The sequence below is a fragment of the Nyctereutes procyonoides genome, unplaced genomic scaffold (assembly GCF_905146905.1).
Source record: "Nyctereutes procyonoides isolate TBG_1078 unplaced genomic scaffold, NYPRO_anot_genome, whole genome shotgun sequence".
In the NCBI taxonomy this organism is placed as follows: domain Eukaryota; kingdom Metazoa; phylum Chordata; class Mammalia; order Carnivora; family Canidae; genus Nyctereutes; species Nyctereutes procyonoides.
In genome coordinates this window covers 10904106-10927310 of record NW_026575031.1, presented here as the reverse complement: position 1 = coordinate 10927310, position 23205 = coordinate 10904106, and the positions used below count along the sequence as shown (strand labels likewise).

The 23205-nt window shown below is 43.1% G+C and overlaps 2 protein-coding genes across 5 annotated transcripts in view; both read left to right on the top strand.

The window, feature by feature from the left end:
- Positions 1-8833: 8833 nt before the first annotated feature.
- PATL2 (PAT1 homolog 2) lies at positions 8834-17321 on the top strand. The gene is made up of 14 exons (XM_055316625.1): positions 8834-8963; positions 9471-9688; positions 10551-10631; positions 11328-11470; positions 11975-12043; positions 12275-12416; positions 13876-13996; positions 14099-14196; positions 14413-14466; positions 14565-14698; positions 14831-14990; positions 15490-15630; positions 16455-16552; positions 17168-17321. Exons 1-14 carry the CDS (start codon positions 8834-8836, stop codon positions 17319-17321), a joined length of 1743 nt encoding a protein of 580 aa, XP_055172600.1.
- A 2399-nt stretch (positions 17322-19720) lies between these two features.
- Positions 19721-23205, top strand: part of SPG11 (SPG11 vesicle trafficking associated, spatacsin) — a 72199-nt gene continuing 68714 nt past the window's right edge. For 2 of the 4 annotated variants that reach the window (XM_055316866.1, XM_055316867.1), the window contains exons 1-2: positions 19721-20069; positions 22742-22926. In XM_055316866.1, coding sequence (XP_055172841.1) covers positions 19765-20069; positions 22742-22926 — 490 coding nt within the window. In that variant the 5' untranslated portion in view covers positions 19721-19764. The remainder of the gene's footprint in view (positions 20070-22741; positions 22927-23205) is intronic. The other 2 variants (XM_055316864.1, XM_055316863.1) reach the window with 1 other exon arrangement.

The window sequence follows — 23205 nt, the reverse complement described above, 5'->3', positions numbered from 1 at the left end:
TGGCTTCTTTCTTCTTAGCCTAGCCCCAATATATCCATCAGATCTCAGTGTGCACCACAATCATTCAATCATTCAACAAACCTTTACTGAGCACCTTGCTAGGCGCTGGATACCAGACTGGCACTAGGGGAATATCCTTCTTCAAAGAGCTCAGAGACTCTGGTTTATAGATATGAATAAATTACAATTCCAGGAAAGCAATTAACTCGACCCGGAGGGGTTAAAGAGCGTGCAGAGGACTTTGGTGCCAAGGAAAGAATGTGGATGATGCAAGCACAGAAAAGCTGGGTTTGCTTTTTTTTAAGTCGCTTGTCTTTGAGGTATTTTTTGTTTATAGTTTAAAATGCTTTTCCACATGGCTTCGTGTTTTTCCTAATTATAAAATTTATATTCATTATGAAAAATTCAGACAATATAGATAATAAAAATTTTTTTAATTGTCTATTAATCCACCACCCAAAGATAACTACTGCTTAATGAATTGATGTTTGTTCCCAGACTTTGTTTATTCATATACAGCTATAAATATAGATCTACATGGTTACAAAGATGTAATTATTCTCCACAGATTTCTTTGCAAATAGGTTTTTTATTTTTATTTTATTTTTATTATTTTCTCATAATACAGTTGCCCCTTGCATAGCATGGGGGTTATAGGCACCTGCCACCTATGCAGCTGAAAATCTGCATATAACTTTGACTCCTCAAAACGTTAACTAATAATAGCCTACTGTTGACCAGAAGCATTACCAAAAATATAGTCAATTAACACATATTTTGTATATGTATTATATACTGTATTCTTACAATAAAGGTAAGAGAAAAAATATTAAGAACATCATAAGGAAAACACATTTACAATACTATACTGTATTTATGGGAGAAAGATCCACATAAGGTGGACCCTCATGGTTCAAACCCACATTGTTCAAGAGTCAACTGTACTTCTCTTTTTTTTTAAATTTTTATTTATTTATGATAGTCACACACACAGAGAGAGAGAGAGAGGGGCAGAGACATAGGCAGAGGGAGAAGCAGGCTCCATGCACCGGGAGCCCGACGTGGGATTCGATTCCGGGTCTCCAGGATCACGCCTTGGGCCAAAGGCAGGCGCCAAACCGCTGCGCCACCCAGGGATCCCTCAACTGTACTTCTTTATTTGCATATACCATGCTTTTTTTTTTTTTTTTTTTTTTTACCCAATCCTGTATTGAGGACATTTCTAGTTTTTTCCTATTATACCACAGCCTCTACACTGAAATTGTCCTCCATAGGCTTTGTACCAGGTTACATTCCACTGCCCAACAGAAAGAGTGCTCATCTTCCCACGTCCTTCCCTAAGGTGGTCATTATCATTGAAAAATTGTGTCTCCTTGTTTTACTTCATTTTTTTTTAAGATTTTATTTATTTATTCATGAGAGCCACAGAGAGGCAGAGACATAGGTAGAGAGAGAAGCAGGCTCTCTGTGGGGAGCATGATGCGGGACTGGATGAGCCAAAGGCAAATGCTCAACCACTGAGCCACACAGACACCCTGACTTCGTATATTTTTTTTTTTAAATTTGTTTATTTTAGAAAGTATGTATTGCTGGGTTAAAAAAAAAAAAAAAAAGGTAGCCCCGGTGGCTCAGCGGTTTAGCGCCGCCTTCAGCCCAGGGTGTGATCCTGGAGACCCCAGATCAAGTCCCACGTGGGGCTCCCCGTGTGGAGCCTGCTTCTCCCTCTGCCTGTGTCTCTGCCTCTCTCTCTCTCTCTCTCTCTCTCTCTCTCTGTGTGTGTGTGTATCTCATGAATAAATAAATAAATAATCTAAAAAAAAATCATGCTCGTGTGGAGGGAGGGGCAGAGGAAGAGAATCATCAAGCCAACTCCCTATGAGGGCAGAGCCCAAGGCAGGACTCCATCTTACGACCTGTGAGATAATGATCTGAGGTTAAAGCAACTGGAGTCAGTTCCTTAATCTGCTGAGCCACCCAGGCACCCTTGACTTCAGATGTTTAAATGGCAGTTAGGTTGAATATTTTTTTTACATGTTTGCTTGTTATATATGTTTCCTGTTTGGTGAGTTTCCTATTCATGATTCTGTCAGCCAAAATCCCTAGTCACTGAATGCTGATTAATGTAGCAGAGGAGTGTGCTTAAAGAGTATTTGTGGGGGGATCCCTGGGTGGCGCAGCGGTTTGGCGCCTGCCTTTGGCCCGGGGCGCGATCCTGGAGACCCGGGATCGAATCCCACATCAGGCTCCCGGTGCATGGAGCCTGCTTCTCCCTCTGCCTGTGTCTCTGCCTCTCTCTCTCTCTCTCTCTCTCTCTCTGACTATCATAAAAGAAAAGAAAAGAAAAGAAAAGAAAGAGTATTTGTGGGGCACATGGGTGGCTCGGTGGTTGAGTGTCTGCCTTTGGCTCAGGTTGTGATCTGGGGACCCTGGGATCCAGTGCTACATCAGGCTCCCTGCAGGGAGCCTGGTTCTCCCTCTGCTCTTGTCTCTGTCTTTCTTTGTGTGTCTCTCATGAATAAATAAAAAGAAAAAAAGAATATTTGTTAGCTAAATGTTACCAACTGCTAGGTGAAAGACACACAGAGGTTAATTTTATTATCCTCTTGACTTTTTTCTTTTCTTTTTCTTTTTTTTTTTTTTCAAAAACTGTCAGGAAGAAAGCCCTGGGGGGGAAAAGGGGGAAAAGTGACTAAGGTCACTCTTAGATCCCTCCCTTTCTTGGACTGTGCTTCCAGCTCTGAGGACAACTGCCACTCTTGTCTGGATGTTCTCAGCCATCTTAAATGAGTCTACCTTTTCCAGTCCCACAGCAGGGGTGACAAGGCAGCTCCTGGTAGGTAGCCTCAGCCCTCCAGGACAGCGACTTCCATCAGGCCATGTCCCTGATGGCCTTGCTGGAAAGAAACTACAAAGTTTCAGATAAAGTAGAATGAGCTATTGATTTTTATCTTGCCTCTACAGGAAATAAAACCTCTGTTTTGGGATAGAAAAAAGCAGGTGACGTACACATGATGGAAACTGAAGTTGGTGACTGTATATTCAGCACCATTTCTGAAAGGTGACTTTCTTAGAATTAATCTTGGATATTATGGGAGAACAGGGGCAAGAATAAGAGGGAACATATTACAGACATGGATGTGTTGGATCTGAAACCAGAAGGTCTAGAACCTGGAGCATTCAGGGAACCATCATCATCATCAAATCAGGGTTAAGCAAATGCAGTCATATCCAAATTCTGCTTAGAGTACTTGAAGCTCTTGATAGAAATATACAAGGAAGCAACTTTGATAAAGTTGATTTCTGGTCCACAAACAATTCAGTGATCAATGGTGTCACCCATCCAAGTTTTATGCTAAACCATCTATTTGAAGATAAGTAGAAAAGTGGAACTTGAAGCTCAAACTATTTAACATTTTAAAAAGAGGCTGGAAATGCAGTAAGTTGTCAGAGTCAGATCAGTAACAGCCTCTTCCAGCTTGTTTTCAGGCAGTCTTATGTGTGAAACAAATGTAACTTAAATGTGAAAAGAAAGTCTTTACTTGTCTAATCATATTTATCCAATTGTACTTAATTGTGTAACAGAAATATTTTGCAGATTTATGTATAATTCAATGAAGCCCTATTAATAACTGCATTTTCCTAAGTTTGAAAAAAAAATTTCAAATGTCGCAGGTGATTTAAATAAGTGAACATTGAGCCTAAATGCACCACCAAACAATCTGTTTTAAAAAGTTTATCTTGGGGTGCTTAGGTGGCTCAGCCAGTTAAGTGTCTGACTCTTGATTCCAACTCAGGTCATGATCTCAGGGGTGTGAGACAGAGCTCCACATTGGGCTCCATGCTGCATAGGAGCCTACTTAAAGTTCTCTCTTCTCCTTTTGCTCCCCACTGCCCCTCTTTTTCTCTCAACAACAACAAAGTTTCTCTTACCCAGAAGTTTCTCTGTAAACGTGGCAATTGTAGATTAATCCCAGAAAGCTGACTTACCTGATTATGGATTGAATATAGACTTGGAAGACAAAGTCTTTTGTCTGAACGTACACTGTAAATAGAAGCATACTTTTGAGAAACAATAACATTTGAGACTTTTATAACCAAATATTATATTGCAATGTAAAATACAAGTAAAAACATAGCAGTTTTATATACTTAGCCTATATTCCCCAAAGGTCAGCTATGGACTGAATATTTGTGCCCCCCCTCCATTCATATGTTGAAACCCCATTCCCAAGGTGATGGTATTAGGAAGTGCTTAGGTCATGAAGGTGGAGTCCTTATGAATAGGATTTGTGAATTTATAAAAGAGACCCTGAGGAGACCCTTACCCCTCTCTTTTACCATGTGAGGACACAGTGAGAAGGTGCCATGTGTGAACCAGAAAGTGAGCTTTCACCAGACCCTGAATCTGCCAGCTTCTAGAACTGTGAGAAAGAATTGTCTGTTGGTTAAGTCCCCTACTCTGTGGTATCTTATTATAGCAGCTGAAATGGATTAAGACAAAGTCATACTTTTCTTATTTAAATTAGGACAATTTTTTTTTGAAGAAGGAGAAGAAGAAATGAATAGTATGTTCAAAGATTTCTCAGTCTCAATAAGGATGTAGATGTTCTGTGTTAACAGACATTCAGCACTTAGCCAAAGTATAGGATTTTAAAAGTAAATGTGAGAGAAATTAGTGAGCTTATTTTTATATTATCCGTCAACAGTGTTATGTTAATTTTGACAGGATTGCTGATTGGATAATATTGATTATCAGGTGTTGTGCAGGAAGTACTGCTAAAAGCATCTGGACTTAACACAGATACCTCCGTTTCTAAGCCCTCAAAATCTTCAGAAACGATAAAAAGAATCTTTACCTAAAAATTCTTTTAGTTTCCAAAGGTAAATTTAAGATTGTCAGATCAAAATAAGGTTATTTTTTTCTTTTCTTTTCTTCTTTTTTTTTTTTTTGTTTGTTTTGTTTGCCATTTGGAAGCCTTACATTTTTATGTAGGCAGATATATCAGTCACCTTTCATGGTTTATGGATTTGGGGACATGGTTAGAAAGACCTTCTCTACTTTACTTTTTTTTTTTAATTCACGCTTTCTTTTATTATTTTTGAGGCTTAATTTTTTTAAAATATTGAAATCTTTACTCTGTAAGAATTTGTGCTGGCATAAGTATGTCTTCAGTATAGACATTTTTACTTTCATAGTCAAATCGTTGTCTTTTATGATTTCTGGTGCAGGTATTATGATTTGTTTTCTTTTAATGACATTTCTTGGGAGCGATGTGAAGAGCAGGCTCTGGAGTAGGACAAACCCAGTTGGCAGGCTAGAAACTCCATTTGAAGTAGTTTCCAAGGGAAAGTACCATTTTTCTTTCTTTCTTTCTTTTCTTTATTTTTTTTTTTGAAAGTACCATTTTTCGTTTCAACTCAGCTCAGTTAACATTTACTGAGAATCTACTCTGTTACAGATACTGTGTTAAGTGCTGGAAGCACAAAGATGAAGAAGCCATATTTCTGTTCTCAAATGGGGGAGACAAATACAGAAACAGAATTACAGATCAGTGGTATGTATAATGAGAAAATAATGTAAGGACCAATGAGTACCCCTCAGATGGGCACTCATCTAGCCTGGAAGGGAGGAGGGTGTCTGAGAATGCTGAGGGAAGTGGAGCCGAGATAAGTTTTTGCCCCCATTTGGATATTTATAAAATTAGGATAAAACAATTTAATGAAGCATCTGAAATCACCCTCCAATTAATATAATTTCCTCTGCAAATTCATTCTGCCTGTGAGACACAAGGAAGAACATATTACTTGCAAAGATACATGTTTAATATAATTGAAAAGAAAGAAAAAATTGGGACAGAAGCTGCTTTGATCAACAATTGAATACAACTCCCAGACCAATGGAGAGAGGCCCCCAAGCCAGAGAGAGTCATCCTGGTGCACACTGATTATGAGAGAGGGCTCCACCAGAACTCCACTCTCCCCACATAGCCAAATGTAGCTCACAAATTCTGAAACCCAAACTAGAAGGCAGAGAACTTGAAGCCTGGAGCCTGAAGAGGCAAATTTTAGGGATCTTATGCCTATGTAACAGACAGGAGATAAAAACCACTAAGGTGCTTAACTGGAAAGTGTCAGAGCTGATGAAAAGACTTGGAAATCACCAACAGGTAGTGAGTAGGAAGATGGGAGTGGGTGAGATTGCCCAGGGTTACTAAGTTGCAGAGGACTTAATTTTTGGAGAGATTCTTGATCTCTTTGAAAACATGATGAAAGCTCTGGACCATCTCTCCAGAAAAGTGTACGTTAAAGATCACACAAACATACATAATTTCAGGGGACTGTCAAATTAAGAATATTCAATGTAGAGAGGAAAGAGAAAAGATGTGAAGAAGAAGAAGATATTTGGATGATGATGAGGATACCAGGAAAGAGGCCAAAGAAAGACCCAAGAAGTACAAGAAGAACCAGAAGAGTAAAGTATCGGGAAGTTGCAGGAGAATAGAGATGTGAGGAGGGTGTGAGCAACAGTGTCAAGTGCTTTAGAGACTTAACTAAGGTAAGGACTGAAACATATCTTTCACACTTATGGTTAAGAAATCATTGATAACTGTGAATAAGTTTCTGAGGGGTGATGGGTAATGGTAGTTCCAGATTTTTTTTTTTTTTTTTTTTTTTTATGATAGTCACAGAGAGAGAGAGAGAGGCAGAGACACAGGCAGAGGGAGAAGCAGGCTCCATGCACCGGGAGCCCGACGTGGGATTCGATCCCGGGTCTCCAGGTTCGCGCCCCGGGCCAAAGGCAGGCGCCAAACCGCTGCGCCACCCAGGGATCCCGATTTTTTTTTTTTTTTAATCCAAGAAGTGTTTAGGTGTGGCATTTGGGTAGAAGTGAGGGTAGGGGATTTGTCTTGATGGTGTATTTGCAGAGTACTAATATAGGGTTGAAAAACTGTCAACTGTCCATAGAAAGAGGTGAGGAGCTTGTGAAATCCTTCATCTGTCCCCTGGTGCCCTCATTATGATGAAGTCAAAAGCCAGAGAGCAATGGTTGAAGAAACAATATGAGTTGAGGAAACGGAGGAATTTGGTTCATTGGTAGGAGAGAGATAAAGGGCAGAGAAAATGAGAAACAAAAACAAGAAAAAGATTTTGTTTCTAAGAATGAACATGTCCTGTTTTTTTACGCTATGAATGCAGCAAGTGGCTCTTCCTAAGACCTAGTTGCTACAGCAATCTAATAAATCACTTCTGGAACACTGAAATTCACCATTTGGTCCTTTTATTAATAATACCAAAGGGGTTAAACGTCTGCCTTCCACTCAGGTCATGATCCCAGGTTCCTGGGATTGAGCCCTGCATCAGGCTCCATGCTCTGCAGGGAATCTGCTTTTCCCTTTTCCTTTGTCGCTCCCCCTGCTTGTGCTCTTGCACTCTCTCAGATAAATAAATAACATCTTAAAAAAACAACAACCAAATTGAGCTATAAGGAAATTCTTGAGAAAAACAGCTGAGTGATATTATCAAAAAGGATCTGAACCCAATTCAGATATTTGAAGCTTTTCAGTAACTTAAACTTTAAGCTATTTAATTCCCTCCCCTCACTCATATCATTCTAACATACAGCAAAACTTTTGAAACAAAATTTTTCTTTAGAAGCACCAAGAACACCTGTCCTACAACCATGACAATAGGGCCCCAACTAATATTTTTTGATGTACAGAAATTAGCTTCATTTTAATTTTTATTCAGAAATTCTACAAAGTCATGTAGGGTTCATTTAAACACAGGATGTGGGCACAAAAGCCAAGATCACTCAGGGGTTAGCGGAGGCTCAGGTGGGTCTTAGGTTTTTGCCTACCAGCTGTATCCATGTTCTTGCTTTTGTTGCCGTCTTGTTTTCTTTTCGCTCCTGAGCTTTTGAACCAGTTTTCCACTAGAGTAGCCAAGAAGATATAAGATGGTCTGTGTAACTCATGAAAAAGTGTTTCAGCCTCGAAGAGGCTGGCTTCTAAATTCACAGGGGTCCCTCATCAGTTAAAGCTGGGTGGTAGACCTAACTCATGCGACCCAGGGAAGGGCGAGCATCACCAGGTGCACTGCCCAAGTGCTGAGATCTTGGTTACTAGCAAATCTCAAGATCCACCCAGGGCTTTCTTACCCAATCGTGATGGAGCAAAACCTTCAGATTAGAAAAGGAACATAACTTCATAAGGCTCCTAGGAAGGGAGTGCAAAACAGGGGTCATTTAAAAAAATGCTCCCAAATATCAATCCCCCATAAACTGTACCCCCGACCTTGGAGGGTTAAAAATGCAGTTTATTTCTCTGGCCCTTTCAGGAGTCTTTTTTATCATTAGATTATATTCTCATATTTCCATCAAGATGCAGCAGTTGGGGGATGCTGCCTCTTTAAGGGGGCAGTAGGGTTGGGGCTCTTAAAGCCAGGGGCAGCAAACCAGCCCTGACTTAGGTTGCCATGGCTAAACTCGGCAGAAAGGACGGCAACAGTCAGGCGGTGGGTGTCCGCAAGAAGGCAGCTGTTGGTGAGGGGCCACGTGTATCTGTAGGAGTGCTTCTCCAACTCTGAGTTCTGTCCCTTTGCAGGACAGATCCCTGCAGCTGGGCTGGTGAGGGCAGAGGGTGGGACTTTAGGGCAGTCCTGCTCCTTGAGACCTTGGGCCAATATTCCTCTGACAACTTTGCTAAGGGGAACTGGTGGCTGTTTTAGGGTTCCATGCCATCCTTACTGAGAAGGAAGATGTCTCTGCATTTCTTCTCTGTCTCAGGCTTACCTTCCAGAGGCTGACGGTGTTTTCTTACCAGAGGAAACAGACATGGTGGAAGTCTGCCAGCCTGCAGAGATGGAAGGTCTTGAAGGTACTGCTAATAAGCTAATAAGGCTGTGGAATCTGGATGAAAAGCCTGAGGGTGCAGAGCCCTGCTGGTATGGTTCCCTGGACAGATGTGGGCCTGGGTGTCCAGAATTAGTGGGCATGATTTCCAAACTCTGACTTGCTAGCTGCATCACACTGAGGTCACTTTTCTGGGCCTTATTTTCCTCCCCTCATTGTGAAATGATCACTACCAACCTTGCCTGGCTACTCAGAGAGTCAAATGGTCATATACAGGTGAAGTATCTGGCGCACAGTAGGCTTAAATTGCAGTGAGTCCTGGCACCTGGCCCTTGAGTGGTTAAAGAGGCACTGAGAGGGCTGTTATGTGGGAGAGAGCCAGGTAGAGGCCTGGGGTGGTACCTGAGGCAATTAAAGAGATGTGGAAAGCAAAGGTGTTTGGCACCTGCCAGGTTCCATTTGCTCTACTGGGGGTGGGGGATGGGAGAGGGGGTTAGGGGAAAGAAGGGGGACACATTGTTTGAAGGCGGTGCTGGAGATGACTTATGGACATACATGTTACTGAGAAGTAGCCTTTCTAGACCAGACTCCTCTGAGTCCCCATCTACTCCCTCCTCAGGCCCCCACTTAAACCAAGACCCAAGCAAGTCTTGTAGTTCCTTGGCTCCTGAGGAGGATCTGGTGTCTGCCTCCCAACTGGAGGAAGAAGAAGAAGGGGATCAGGATCTGGATCCAGATCTAGCCCCAGACCCAGAGGGGGAGGAAGAAGAAGAGGTGGAGGAGGAAGAGCATGATCTCAGAGATCCAGCTGTCCTCAGTGCTATCCATAACACCCAGGTACCAGGGCAGGAGGGAGTGGGGGGACAGTTGTCCTGAACTTTCTGGAGCTCACAGACTGTTGCTAAATATTCTTCTCCTCTTCCCCACCCACTCCTTTCTAGTGCATCACCTTAACCATTTGGCCAGGACAACATGACTTCCACACCTAAGATCGGTTTGGGTTAACACCTTCTATTTCAGAGAGAGTAGAGAGACTCTCTTTTCTTTCCCTCTTTCTTCCTATCCCTCATTTAGTTTCTGATGCTCTCTTCACCTTAAAAACCAGGTCTTAGCAGGGTCGTACATAGCCTATAGGTGCTGGTCAAGCTCCTGGTACTGAGGGGAGTCCTCTTTGGCCTTGGACCCCTGTGTCTCAACAGTTTGTTCCTGATGGTTATTTCTTTAGGTTCCCACAACCAGTGGAAAGAGGCAAGGATTCCTATATAGAAATCACGGGGCACCTGGGTGGCTCATTTGGTTAAGCATCTGCCTTTGGTTCAGTTCTTGATCCCAGAGTACTGGGATCAAGCCCCATGCAGGGCTCCCTCCTCAGCAGGGAGCCTGCTTTTCCCTCTCCCTACTGCTCTCCTTGCTTATGCTTCCCCCCCCCACCATGTCTCTCTGTCTAATAAATAAACTTAAAAAAGAAATCATTCAGATTCTCCCCCAACCTACCCCTGTGATACCAGTCTTGCTTCTCCTCAAAGAAAGCAGAGAAGTCCTGACCCAGTTGATTTGGATTATGAGGGAAGGCCAGGCTACCACTGTCTTGAATATTGGAAGTGGTTGCCCTTCATGTTTTCCATATCCAATGGATGCTGATGCCTATAGAAGATACCTCAGGGGCTCACTGAGGCCTGTTTTCTCCCTCCTATTCCAGAGAGGCCTTCTCAGCTCCTCTGGAATCAAGACCTCTGGTGTGCTGGGGATGTCACTTGCTTCATTGCACTTCCTATGGCAGGTGAGTCACTTCAATCCCCATCCTGTGAGAAAGTCATGGTGTATAGAGAAAGAACATGTGGAGTGTCCCTTAGTCTGCTCTTGACCTTGTTCTGGCAATGAAGCTTCCCATGTGAGGTGTAGGTATGGGAGGTGGGAGATACCCATAATGTAGGGAAGTTTGGTAAATGACAGAGGTGGTCCTGGAACATCTGGCTGGCCATCCATATGGAAAGGAAAAGCTAGGGCCCTATTTCCACCTCCTTAAATTTCAGCAGATGAGCAGCATTGAGCTTATGGCTAGAAAGAGCACCTGCCCTTAAATTAACTGTATAATAAGAATACAACCTGGGCTAGAAGAATTGCAAGAAATCCTGCAGGGAGAATGAGGTGACAACTGCAGCTCTGACAGGGGCTTCAGATGAGTCCAAAAAGAGGCAGACAAGCATTCGCCCAGTGGCTGAAGGCACAAGAGCCCAAGAAAGACTATCACAGAGAAGGGAGAGATGGGTGCTAACTCAACAAACAGGAAAAGCACCTGCCCCCATACTGTCAGGCACTGAAGAGCTGTTTCCTAGGAGGTGACAAACTCTGTTGGGTGAGGTTCTTGTGGGAGAAAAGGCAGGTGAGAATATAAAGGTGGGAAAGCCACATGTGGCAACAAGAGCAGCATCCTGTTGGTGAGCCCTTTTCCCAGACCTCTGAATTCCATTCTCAGACGCTGGACTACCTCTCACCAGTTCCCTTCCGGACAACTTCTCCCACTGCCAGCTCTCCAGCACGGCACTTCGGACCTCAACTTCTCTCACCAGACCCAATTCTCTTCTGCAGCCTGCCAACCTCATGGCACCCTAGTTTCAGGTACTGGCTTAAGGAGCAGGCCCTCAAGTGTCTCCCCTAGATGAGCTCTTCTCTGGATGTTTCAGTACACAGTGGTTAAGGAGGGATGGGGGCCACCTACCAGCTGCCACAGAAACCTAGTTAGAGAAGTGTGAAGTAGAGCCCTTCTCCCTCACAGATGAGGAAGTGGAGGCCCGGGGGACTAAACAACTTACTTGTGGTTAGCTGGCATGGAAGAACTGAGATGAGGACTCAGAACTCCCAACGACCAGGCCAAATGGGTTTCTACTATGTCAAGATTTCCTGCAGCCAAATTGCAGGAATTTAAGCCCTGGAAAGAAATGTGAGCCCTTTGAGCTGGGGTTGTGGTATTTCATGTGGCTGATTTTGGTGGGGAGGCACGTGAACAGATAGGGTTGCCTTAGATGTCCAGTGAACTTACTAGAGGCTAATTGGATGGAATAATAGGGAGCTAAGTGCTTTCTCTCACCCAGCCCAAGTTTCTTTCTTTCTAAGTCTTCCTAGTCATCTGACCCAGCTCCACCCTCAGCACCAACGGATCTTGCAGCTGCAACAACGTAGTCGAACACCAAGGTAAAGCCTAGATGAGCAGCAGGGTTGAGGGCAGCTCATTTTCGTGCTGGGTATTCCCATGTGATTGGGTGTCTCCCCGGAGGCCCTGCACCATTAAGATTTTCCCCGTGTTGCCCACCTCTGTACTCTGTTCCATCCTTCCCAGATAGCTCCACTCCCTCCTCACCACTCCTTGGGAAGTTCACTGTGCGGGATTGGGTAGGTCTAAAGGAATGTTCCTCTGGCTTGAAGTTCCCCAGCCAAGAAGCCTTGGTCTCAGCAGCCAGATCCCTATGTTAACCTCATGACCCGAAAAGAGAAAGACTGGGTGATAAAAGTACAGATGGTTCAGCTGCAGAGTGAGAACCCCCACCTGGATGACTATTACTATCAGGTGAGTCCTAGGTGCTCTTCTCAGCCTCTGACCTTGGCATCAAATGGGCCTTCTTGGATTATCTTCCCAGCTCTTAGAGGCTATGTCCAGTCAGATGGAAGAGGCAATCACTACATGACAGGGGCCATATTTCTAAAGTTGGCATCCCAAGATCATTCCCCTTTATTTTCCTATACTTCAGACAAATGGGATTAGTTACAGTTCCCTAAACACTGAGGTTTTGTCTTCATCCTTTGCCAAGAATTTCCCCTACTCATCCTTGAAATACGGACTTTTCACTTTTTTTTTTTAAGATTTTATTTATTTATTCATGAGAGATACAGAGAGAGGGATAGAGACACAGGCAGAGGGAGAAGCAAGCTCCATGGAGGGAGCCCGATGTGGGACTCAATCCCAGGACTCTGAGATCACGACCTGAGCGACCCAGGCATCCCTGGACTTCTCACTTTTATATACTTCTGTGGGTCTTAGAAATGTCTTGTTATAAACATTAATCTACTTATTGCCTTTTGTTTTTAGATATAAAACATGAATTTTATAAATAGTGGGATTCAACTTGTTGAACTGGCTAAATGCTGGAAGACATTTTAACTCCTTACCCTCTGCTCCCTATCTCCCTTTTATTTATGAGGCAAGCTTTGCTTACAGGCTTTTGGATTGTTTAAGCTGTGTCCCACTTTCTTTTCAACTTCCGTGAGCCCTCAAAGGGGTTTCCACCTTTATCTCCTTCCAATTTAGACTAATTTCTTCCTTTCTTTCCACCATGCTGTAGAAACTTTTTGCCCGGATCACTGAAAGTGAAATATTTTTACACTCTTGCCTTTTTGGCATTTCTCCTAAATAAAGAAGCTTTATTCAAATGCTTGTTTGCCTCACAGTCAGTAACTTTATTTTAGCTTGGGATTTTACAGAATTCTTTAAGAAGACATTAGAGCTGCTGAACCATTCCTCAGAAGCATAAAACTGGCCTAGAGTGCTATTGGCTACTGGCCAACTGACAGTAGTGCTATCTCTATACTGCAAGCTGCTGATGGTCTTCATGCCATCAGAGAACTCTGATTTTGGAAGGCACAGGTAGGCTACAAAACTAAAAGGGGGAGGTGGGGAAGAAAGGTATGCAGTGTGTATCTTAGGAAAAAAGAAATGCAAGAAGGTTGCAGACGCTGGCCGGAGTTTGCTTCCTGACTCTCCACTTTGCTCTCAGCCGTTTCATCAGAGCTGGTGGTGGTCTTTAGCTCTTCAAGTCCTCAGGATGGAGACACCAAGACAGATGGCATGAGACCCACAGTACTCAAGATGATGCAGAATGGTTGGCAGGAGAGCCTAAGGGGTCAGGGTCACTTATGGAATAAATGCTATAGGAAAGGGTTTATTAAGAGGTAGCACTTGAGAACCTTAATTCCAAGTTCAGGAGATGAGAATACCTTTTTTTTTTTTTTTTAATCCCATGGACTCTCAGGAATATTATCAGAAACTAGAGAAGAAGCAGACAGATGAAGAGCTACTTGGGCGAAGGAGCAAGGTTGAATCGCTGAAGCTGGTAACGCCTTACATTCAGAAGGCAGAGGCTTATGAGTCAGGTAGGACCAGGACTGACCTGTTGGGTTGGGATGGACATCTGGATGAACCAGAGGGTGGAAAGGAGAGGGGAATATGTTTGTCTTGACTCCTTTTTTGTGCAGTGGTTCGAATCGAGGGCTCCCTGGGCCAAGTAGCTGTATCGACGTGTTTTAGTCCTCGCCGAGCTATTGATGCTGTACCCCACGGATCTCAAGAGCAGGTAGAAATGATAGCTTCCCACGAGCCTTTTTATCTCCCCTGTTTTGGAGAAAGGATGGGGGCACTCTCATGCTTGAGATCAGTAAGATTGTGACTTTAGAGTGAGAAAGAAGTGTGGTCAGGCTTTATGTTAGCCTTTCCAGCTCCATTGCTAGCTAGTCTAAGGCCTGGGCTGATGCTATGGAGGTGTGGCTGAGGGCCTTGGACTCTCTCCTAGGAGATAGGAGCTGCAAGCAGTCAGAGGCTTCAGGTGTTGTCCCGGATTGAGAAGGTGAGCTATCAACTTCTTAAGGATGAGTTCCTAATTTCCCCTTGGGAATGGAATATTGGTCAAACTGACCCCTTCTTTTCCCACCTTCAAATTCCCAGATGTTTCTTCAGTTACTAGAAATAGAGGAGGGCCAGAAGGATGGGCATCCACAGCCCTGCTACTCTGAACAACAGAGCCACCAGGTTGAGAAGCTCTTCCAGGCCTTAAAGACCCAGGAGCAGAAAAATCTGGAGTGAGTGTGGGAGGGTCACACCTCCAGCCAGGGAAGGGGAAGATGAGCAAACACACAGACTTTGCTTCTGCCCCTCTTTTCTGGCATGCAGTCAGAGCCCTCTATGCAAATGTTCTCCTTTCTCACATGTAGGGAGGCAGCAGATGGTTTCCTGCAGGTGCTCTCTGTGAGGAAGGGGAAAGCTCTCGTGGCAAGGCTGCTCCCTTTCCTGCCCCAGGATCAAGCTGTTAGCCTTCTTTTGGCTATCACCCACCATTTGCCCTTCCTAGTCCGGAGGGATGTAGCTGATCAGGTACTGTGGCACTAAGTAGAGAAGAGGATAGTTTTGTGGATGAGTTAGGGATCCTTCCTATCTTCTGTCCCTCAGCCCCAGAGATGCCAGATAAAGTGCTGGGCAGGGAGAGGTGCCAAACCTGTAACCCCTGAGTGAGGGAGTTACAGAACCAACTACTATTAGAACTGATCATCTTTAGGTACAATGAACAAAAAACATAGGCATGTGGTTGCACAGGTCTGAGTGTGCTGTGGAGGTTTGAGAAGATAAGGACTCCCTGAGAAGTGTTTGTTGAGCCCTGTATCTACCTTTCTTAGGGAAGACATTCTAGATAAGTAGGTATTGAAGGACCAGTATTAAGGTTGGAGAGACATGAGTGGTGATTGGCTTAGTAAGAAATCTGACCAGGAAAATGTCAAAAACAGGTCATCAAAGGAAAAAAAAAAGGGATAGAAAAGGGGATAGAAGGTAAAGTTGTAGTGGAGTCTGAAAGAGGCACTTACTGACATTCTTGCAGGCTCTACAAATGTTATTCAAACCTCTGGGCAAATGTATCAGTCACTTGACCTTCCACGAACTCCTCCAAGGACTTCAGGGGCTAATGCGGTTTCCACCCAGCTCCTCAGAGCGGCCAGTCACTCTGGTGCTTCAGAACCAGGTAACCTAGTAGTGGGGAGGCTTTTCTCTTTCCACAGATGGTCTTCAGCTGGTATCACTGGCAAGGAGTAAGCAAAGGAATTTTACCTCTCCATCTTCTCTGCATTGCTTCTCCATGTCTGGTGAGCACTAGGATCACCTGGAGAACTTACCAAGCACCAGTTCCTTGGTCTCATCCCCAGAGAGTCTCATTTAATAGACCTGGGTATGGCCTCTTGCATTTACCTTTATAACAAGTTCCCTGATGATGGTGCTGATGTGGACCTCTAGAGCAGAAGTCACCAAATTTTTTTGATTATGCATCCCTTTTAGTAAAAAGTTCTGAACCATTTTACCCATGTGCTTGTCTAGGAGTCCTATACATGTAACACTTAACTAAATACATAATAAGTACAAGATAGAAAATTTTAAATGAAGGGACTCTAGATGCAAAAGTTCTGATAACTTCTAAAACCCCAGTGAATTATTTTGTGAACTCCTCTCTGAAGATCTTTACCTAAAGCAATACTTCTTTCAGTGCAGCCCACAAACTACCTGCATCAGATTCCTGAGTCTATTCTTGATCTATATTCTCTGACTGCTGAGAGTAAAACCCACAAGTGTGTATTTAATCAACTCTCCACAAGGATCTTTTGGAAAATTCAGAGCAGTGATTTCCTTCGAAAGGTCTGACAGTTCTTTAGCCAGCCATTATAAAACCTGATACTTCTACAAGTGTTGAATTCCATTTTTACAAGTGAACCTGCCCCTTTAGTTGGGGAATTGGCTGGGCCAGGAAGCACTGAAGGCCTATGTTGAACTCATTTTACCTTGTATCACTTGCAGTTTGGAATATCTTTGCTCTATGCCCTACTGAGTCAAGGGGAGCAACTGGTATCCCTGGAGTCCTCCCTTGAGGAGACCAACAGTGATCATACAGCTTGGTAAGATCTTAAAGGCCTAGTAAATATGACTTAAGTGCCCCCTGAGATGTATAGGCAGGCCAGACAAGATATTACCTGAGTGTTATATTCAAGTATTGGGGAGGAAGTTGGACAGAGAAAGGCAAAATAGCAGAATTGTAGCTGTTTTGCCTTTTCATTTTTTCCCCACTTCCTTTTTCATAGCGCCCTAAAGTATTGGTTTCCAATGGAAGGCAATATAACAGTGATAAAGGGGACAAGCTTTAGAGTCAAACAGACCTAAGGTGGAATTCTGCCTTTGTCACTTAGCAGCATTACAAGTTTTGGACATGTTACTTCACTTCTCTAAGTCTCGTCTATAAACTAGGGATTTAGGGATAATGATACTAACTTCTTATTGTTGTTACTACTTTTGTTGTTGTTGTTGTTGTTGTTACCACTTAAGAGTTCTTAAGAAGGTGGATATGCAAAGCACTAGGCATTGCCTGGCACATACAAAATATGGGAACATTCTCTTAACTGCCACAAGCACAGAGGGTGATAGTGGTGGTGGAAAATAATTAGAAACCTGGGCCTTTAGTCTGTTTCCTGTAAATACAAAGACTCTGGTGTTTTTCCATCTTCTCTCCCCTCCAGGACAGACATGGTGGTTCTGATTGCCTGGGAAATAGCCCAAATGCCAACAGCATCTCTGGCGGAACCCCTAACCTTCCCCAGTAATCTTCTTCCTCTGTTCTGTCACCACGTGGACAAACAATTGGTACAGCAGCTAGAGGCTAAGATGGAGTAAGTGATGGCAGAAACAAGGTCATAGTCCTTGTTCAAGCCCAGTGTAGGTTCTGTCACTGAGTTCTCTTCTTTGAGGCCAAGAATATGAAGGATAACTCCTATTTAGAAGTAGTTCTAGATGCTCTAGCATTCATCAAGTAACCAATTTGCCCAGGTTAGGTTCCCAAAGCCTGTTTCTTCAGGCACACCTTTTAATTTATTCCCAGATGCTTTGCTCATTTATCATGCCAAGCTGCTTTAACAGCAAGAATTAATATGAGAAGCTGAGTTGTTAATTCAAGAAATATTTGAGGGACAATTATTCTAAGATAAAAGCATGAGTGACCTGAAGTTCACTTCTGTCTTGAGAATTTACCAGCTGCTGGAAAGAGCCAGATAGGAATCAAATCACACTAATTAGAAAATAGAATTGTTTAGTTAACATCTGCTCTCTTTGTAGGCTTGCTTGGATCTATTGATCCAGTTGTTCTGGAATATCTGTACACGGGGAAAAGCTTAATCATCAGATGCTAGCTATATGGATTATGTCCACAGGGATCCAGAGAATCTGAGGACATTTCTTATGCCTTGCTATATCAGGGGACCCCACCACAAACCTTTTATGTTCTCCTTAAATACTTGAATGATATGCCTATAAGGGCATGACATAACAAAGTATATTAAAGAAATAATGATGTGTTGAAATTTTGTCCTAAGTTAGAAGGTATATGAAAGCCATTTCCTTACATATGAATGCCCCCAAGAATGTCCTTAATAAAAGGGATAAGGCCTTGTTAGGTTCTAACAAAAGTAGAACCTTAGAAATTTCTTCATTGTTGCCATTTTTTTTTTTTAAATAAAGAGACAGTAGCTAAGCTAATAAGGTTGGCTATAAGTATCTCCCTTGGGCTATGAAATGTTAGGTTTAAGTTGAAAAACAAGGTCCTGTATTCATCAATAATCCGAGTCCCTTTTATGAATCAGGCACTGTTTTAGGTGGTAGGTTAACAGTAAGCAGTGAAAACTCCATTTTTCTGAAGCTTACATTCTGGTTAGACAGGGACTGATGCAAAACATCAAGTAGTACAAATACCTTGGTGAAAACAAAACTGGGTGGGGCGCGCCTAGAGTGTAATGATCCAGGAAGGTCTGTCAATAGCAGTTACAATTAAGCTGAAAGCATTCCATGTAGAAGCACCAGTGAACACAAAGCTGCCAAGTGAGAATGAACTTCATGTGTTTCAGGAATGGAAAGAAGGCAAGTATGACTGAGGTACACAGATATGGTGGAAGGGTGAGGTTGGAGAGAGGTAGATAAGGTATAGATCTATAAGCCATGATTTAAAAATCAGGATTCTAACTAATGGGAAGTCAGAATTTTAAACTGGGATGTAATGTGACTTCATTTTTAGAAGATCCCTCTACTGCTTGTGAGAGGAACAAGGGAGCAAAGCAGAGAAAAATATTCAGAGGTTTATTCCATCAGCTCAGGCAAGAATTGAAGAGTAGTGATGAGGAAAAGCAGAGAAGAAAATTTGGAATAGGTGTTGAAAGTACGAGTTGACATTGCTGATGGGTTGGATAAAGGTGGTGGCTAAGTTGGGGGGTGGGGGGGAGGAAACATGGGTTAGCAGACAGCGTTAAAAAGAATCAACTAAGAATTTTCTAAAGGGGAAGCAAAATGTGACAGAGGTAGCAGTTGGTGTAGGTTAAGGGAGGATTTCTTTTGAGAGTGACATCATAAATGTCACATGACAAAGCACCCCAATAAAAGGGGAGAAAAGAATGTGGGAGGAAAAAATTTTACAAAGTCCAAGAACAAGAAGAGAATGAATCAAAGCACAACTCGAGGGGGCTGGCCTTTGGTTGGAAAAGAATAGGTCAAGAAAGGTACTGATGTTTATTAGGAGAATCTATTCTTTCCTCACCCCCTCTGCTCCTCACCAGCTCCTGAAGACCTTGGACCAAACTTCCCTGAGAAGAGGCTAGGAATGAAACGGGGAGCTCGACCACCACCATCAACCACCTCCACCACCCGTTAACTACCCTGTTCCCCTTCCCTTTACAAGGGACCTTATTTTACTTCAACATTCAGATCCACTCTCTCAGAATGGATCGGTGCATACTACCAAAGACATGATAACACCCGGGGCTATAAAAGAAAACAGCACAATAGGAAAATCAAAGGAGAGAGGCAGGAACCGGGTTCCAAAAGCGGGGAAGCATTTAGATTAAGGAGGAAGAGACTAATGCCACAATGTGAATAAAGCTGCTACCGCCTGCCTGAGGCCGCTAAATTTGGCTTAACTCTTCCAGGGTAGTTAAGTAACAGGCTTGGAGCAAAGGTAGAAGTAGCTTTTGGCCGTGGTTGGCACCAGCCTGCAAAAGCCAGCGACGCAACCGGCCGAGGCCGCCCCGCGGTCCCCGAGGGTCACGAGTCCTCCGGAGGGTGGGCTGCCCCGCGCATGCCCGGGACGCAGCTGACTCAGGTGACCGGAAGTGGCGGCCGGATCAAGATGGCTGCGGGAGAGGCAGCTGGGAGAGCTGCTGGTTGCAGCAGCTGCGGCGCTGAAACTATGGGACGGGTTCTACCTATGCTGTTGGTGCCGGTCCCTGTGGAGGCAACCGGGCGGTTGGGCTCCCGGGCGCAGTTGCACAGAGAGCAGGAGGTTCTGGGGAGTCTAACAGCTGCAGGCAGCCTGCAGGTGCTTTCCTTGGCGCCGGGCGGCCGGAGCGGCGGTGCCTGCTGCCTCAATGGCCCCTTTCGGCAGTAAGTGCTGCGGGGGGGATGCTGGGCAGTGCCGGGGGAGTACGGAGCCTTAGATCGGCGGGCCCCAGTGCTCCCCTCCAGGCGTGGAGGTCGGGGGAGGAATGACAGCCGCAGGAGACGCCTCAGAGGGGAACCGGGTACACTGTCGGAACCTGTCCCTCGCTTTGCAGCCCCACCCTCGCTTCCCGGTCGTGGGGCGGGTGGGGGCGCGGAGAGGGCGCCCCAGCTCCCCCGCTGGCCTCTGCCAACCCGGAGTAGGTCCCGCTTAGGCGCTCGCGCTTAAATTAATTCAGCATAGGTTAAATAATCGTTACTGTTCCTTGTACCTTGCCCATTCTCTTAATTCAGTTAAATCCTTTAAAGATTGCAGCTGGGGATCCTCTTTAATTTGAATCATCCTGATAGTTCCGTCACACGTGGGCTTCGCCCCGCCGCCGCCTTTTTCTTTGATAGAGTCTACTTTGCCCACTTACGTATTCATTCAACAAATATCCTTACATGCTTACTGTTACATAGGAGCATTCCCTAAGAAGTTGAGTAAGATAGCTTCTATGTGACCCTTGCTTGATTTGGGAAGACAGAAAAACACAATTACAATCATGTATTTCCACTTTTGTGACTCTCTGGGAGTTAGTCATTAAGCTTGAGAGTGGCTTCAGAATCTTTGGGCTTTTTTTTTTTTTTTTTTAAGTTTTATTTATGTAAGTTAACTCTGCACCCAACATGGGGCTCAACAACCCCAAAGTCAAGAGTGTCTTGCTCTTCCAACTGAGCCCTCCAGCATCTCTGGGCTCTTACTTAATAGAAAACATTTAGAAACGGTCTCCTTTCTAAAACATTAGGCAGTCTCGAGGTGTGTTATCTTGGAATATCCAGGTTCTGTAGCAGTGCCTGATAGTAGAGATTTGTTTGATAAATAAGCGAGTGCTGTAATCGGTTCTCCGTTTGTATTCTTTACTCCTGATCTCTGGGTGCTAGGAAGAAGAATCTCTCCATAGGGGAAGTTGGTTTATTCAACTATGTTAAGTACCTGTGGACACAGTCCTGTAAAGGAAGAAATGAGGCAGAGAAAGGGAGAACTCTTTAGATGTTTGAGAACTTAATGGGAGATAAGACATACACACATGAGATAATGAGGGCGTTCATAAGCTACTGCATGAAATTAGTAGACTGCAGGAGGATCAAAAGGACTTATTTTTATTTGAATTGGATTTAATTTTAATTCAGGCACTTAATGTAAATGTAATAAATTTATAGTGTTCAGAGTTTACTTGGTCTTTCTTATATATGTCAAAATCACTGTACATTCTTCAGTTACTTTTGAAAATTTCCTGTTTTTTTCATGTGACAGTATAGTCCATATGCTAATAATGTTAAAGGATGTCACTGTAGTTTGCCTTTTGAGTATATCTTAATTTGTTCTTTTCCATATTTGACATTAAGATTTTTCCCCAGATGTTCATTGTAAACAGGAATTGAGTGTTCATGAAAAATCATCAGTCTAGACACAAAGATAGAAATATATAATATTTCAGTCTTTTTCTCCAATAAGGACATTAGAGCATCAAGTCTGATTTTTTTTAAATTACATCTAAAACTACTTCTGTAGAAGAAAGCTTTCTTTAAAAGATTAAACTATTGGCATGGTAGCCACCTCTTATTCCATTGTATTTTCAGAATTAGGCCTTTCATTTTATTTTTTTATTTTTAAAAAGATTTATTTTAGAGAGACAGGTGTGTGTGGATGCACATGGAAAGGAGGAGAGGGAAAGGGAGAGAAATCTCAAGCAGACCCCCCCGAGGGAGGAGCCCAGTCCCACCACCCTGAGATCATGACCTTGGCTGAAATCAAGATGTGATCGTTTAACTGTGCCACCCCGGGACACCCCCTCTTGTTTATTAAATGTAATTTGATTTATTTAATTTGAAGCTGTAGCATCATTTGTTAGTCTCTTTCCACCATTGTTAGCCAATGTTGATATGTTGACATTACACTGCGTTAAAAATTCTGTAACTGTGTTGTCCAGCATGGTAGCCATTAGCTACACGTGACTTAATGAATTTTGCATTTTGCTCAGTTGCACTATTCACATTTCAGGTGTTGGGTAGCTGTGTGTAGCTGTTGGGTACCATATTGGACAGTGCAGATATATAGAGCACTTCCATCATTATGGAACGTTCTATTGGACAGACCTATAGTATACTATCTTGGGGTCTTAGTAGTCTATAAATAAAAATAGTCACTTTTTAAAGTCATTGGAAGCATTTCAGTTAGCAAAACCTATTTTGTTAATAGTATCACCTTTTGTAAATAATATACATATTTAGTTGTTGAAACTTGTCCTTATGACCATTCTTTTAAACATTTCATCAGACAACATTTAAGATGAAGGAATAAAAGCAGCCATCATTTATTACCCCATACCATTTTTTTTTTTTTTTTTTTTTACCACCCACTCCTATATTGTTGGCCTGAAGATTCAGGGCTCGGGGAGGGGTGGGAAGGGGGATGCCCCAGAGCAGTTTACATTCCCTCAAGTTGGATGTAGAATTAATGCTGCTACTGGATGAACTAAAGAATTGTTCTTTACTCATTCTATCCTTCTACCCTCACCATTGTGGGTAAATATTATTGTGGATAGTAGAATATAATAATTATGCTTTTTCCATAGCTTTATATGGGAGGATTCTCATAACAGCAGCTCACCAACAGACAAGCCCAAACTTCTTGCTCTTAGTGAAAACTATGAACTGTTTATCTATGAATTTAATTTGAAAGATGGAAGATGTGATGCAACCATTTTGTATAGCTGTAGTGAGGAGACATTGCAGAAGCTCATTGAAGATCAAAATATCAGTAAGTATTTACAGGTGGTCTTTTAGCATGTTGAAATCTGTGTAATCTTATATATTCCAGGAAGAGTTCTTATAGAGATGAAATCAGAGAGGGAGATTTACCTTGTCCAGTAGTCACTAGCCACATGGGGCTATTAAAATTGAAATGAATTTTATTGAAATTGAAAGCAATTGAAATGTGACTGATGTGAATTAAGATGTCCTCTAAGTGTCAAATACATACCAGATTTTGAAGGCTTAGAGTAAGAAAGTAGGGGATGCCTGGGTGGCTCAGTGGTTG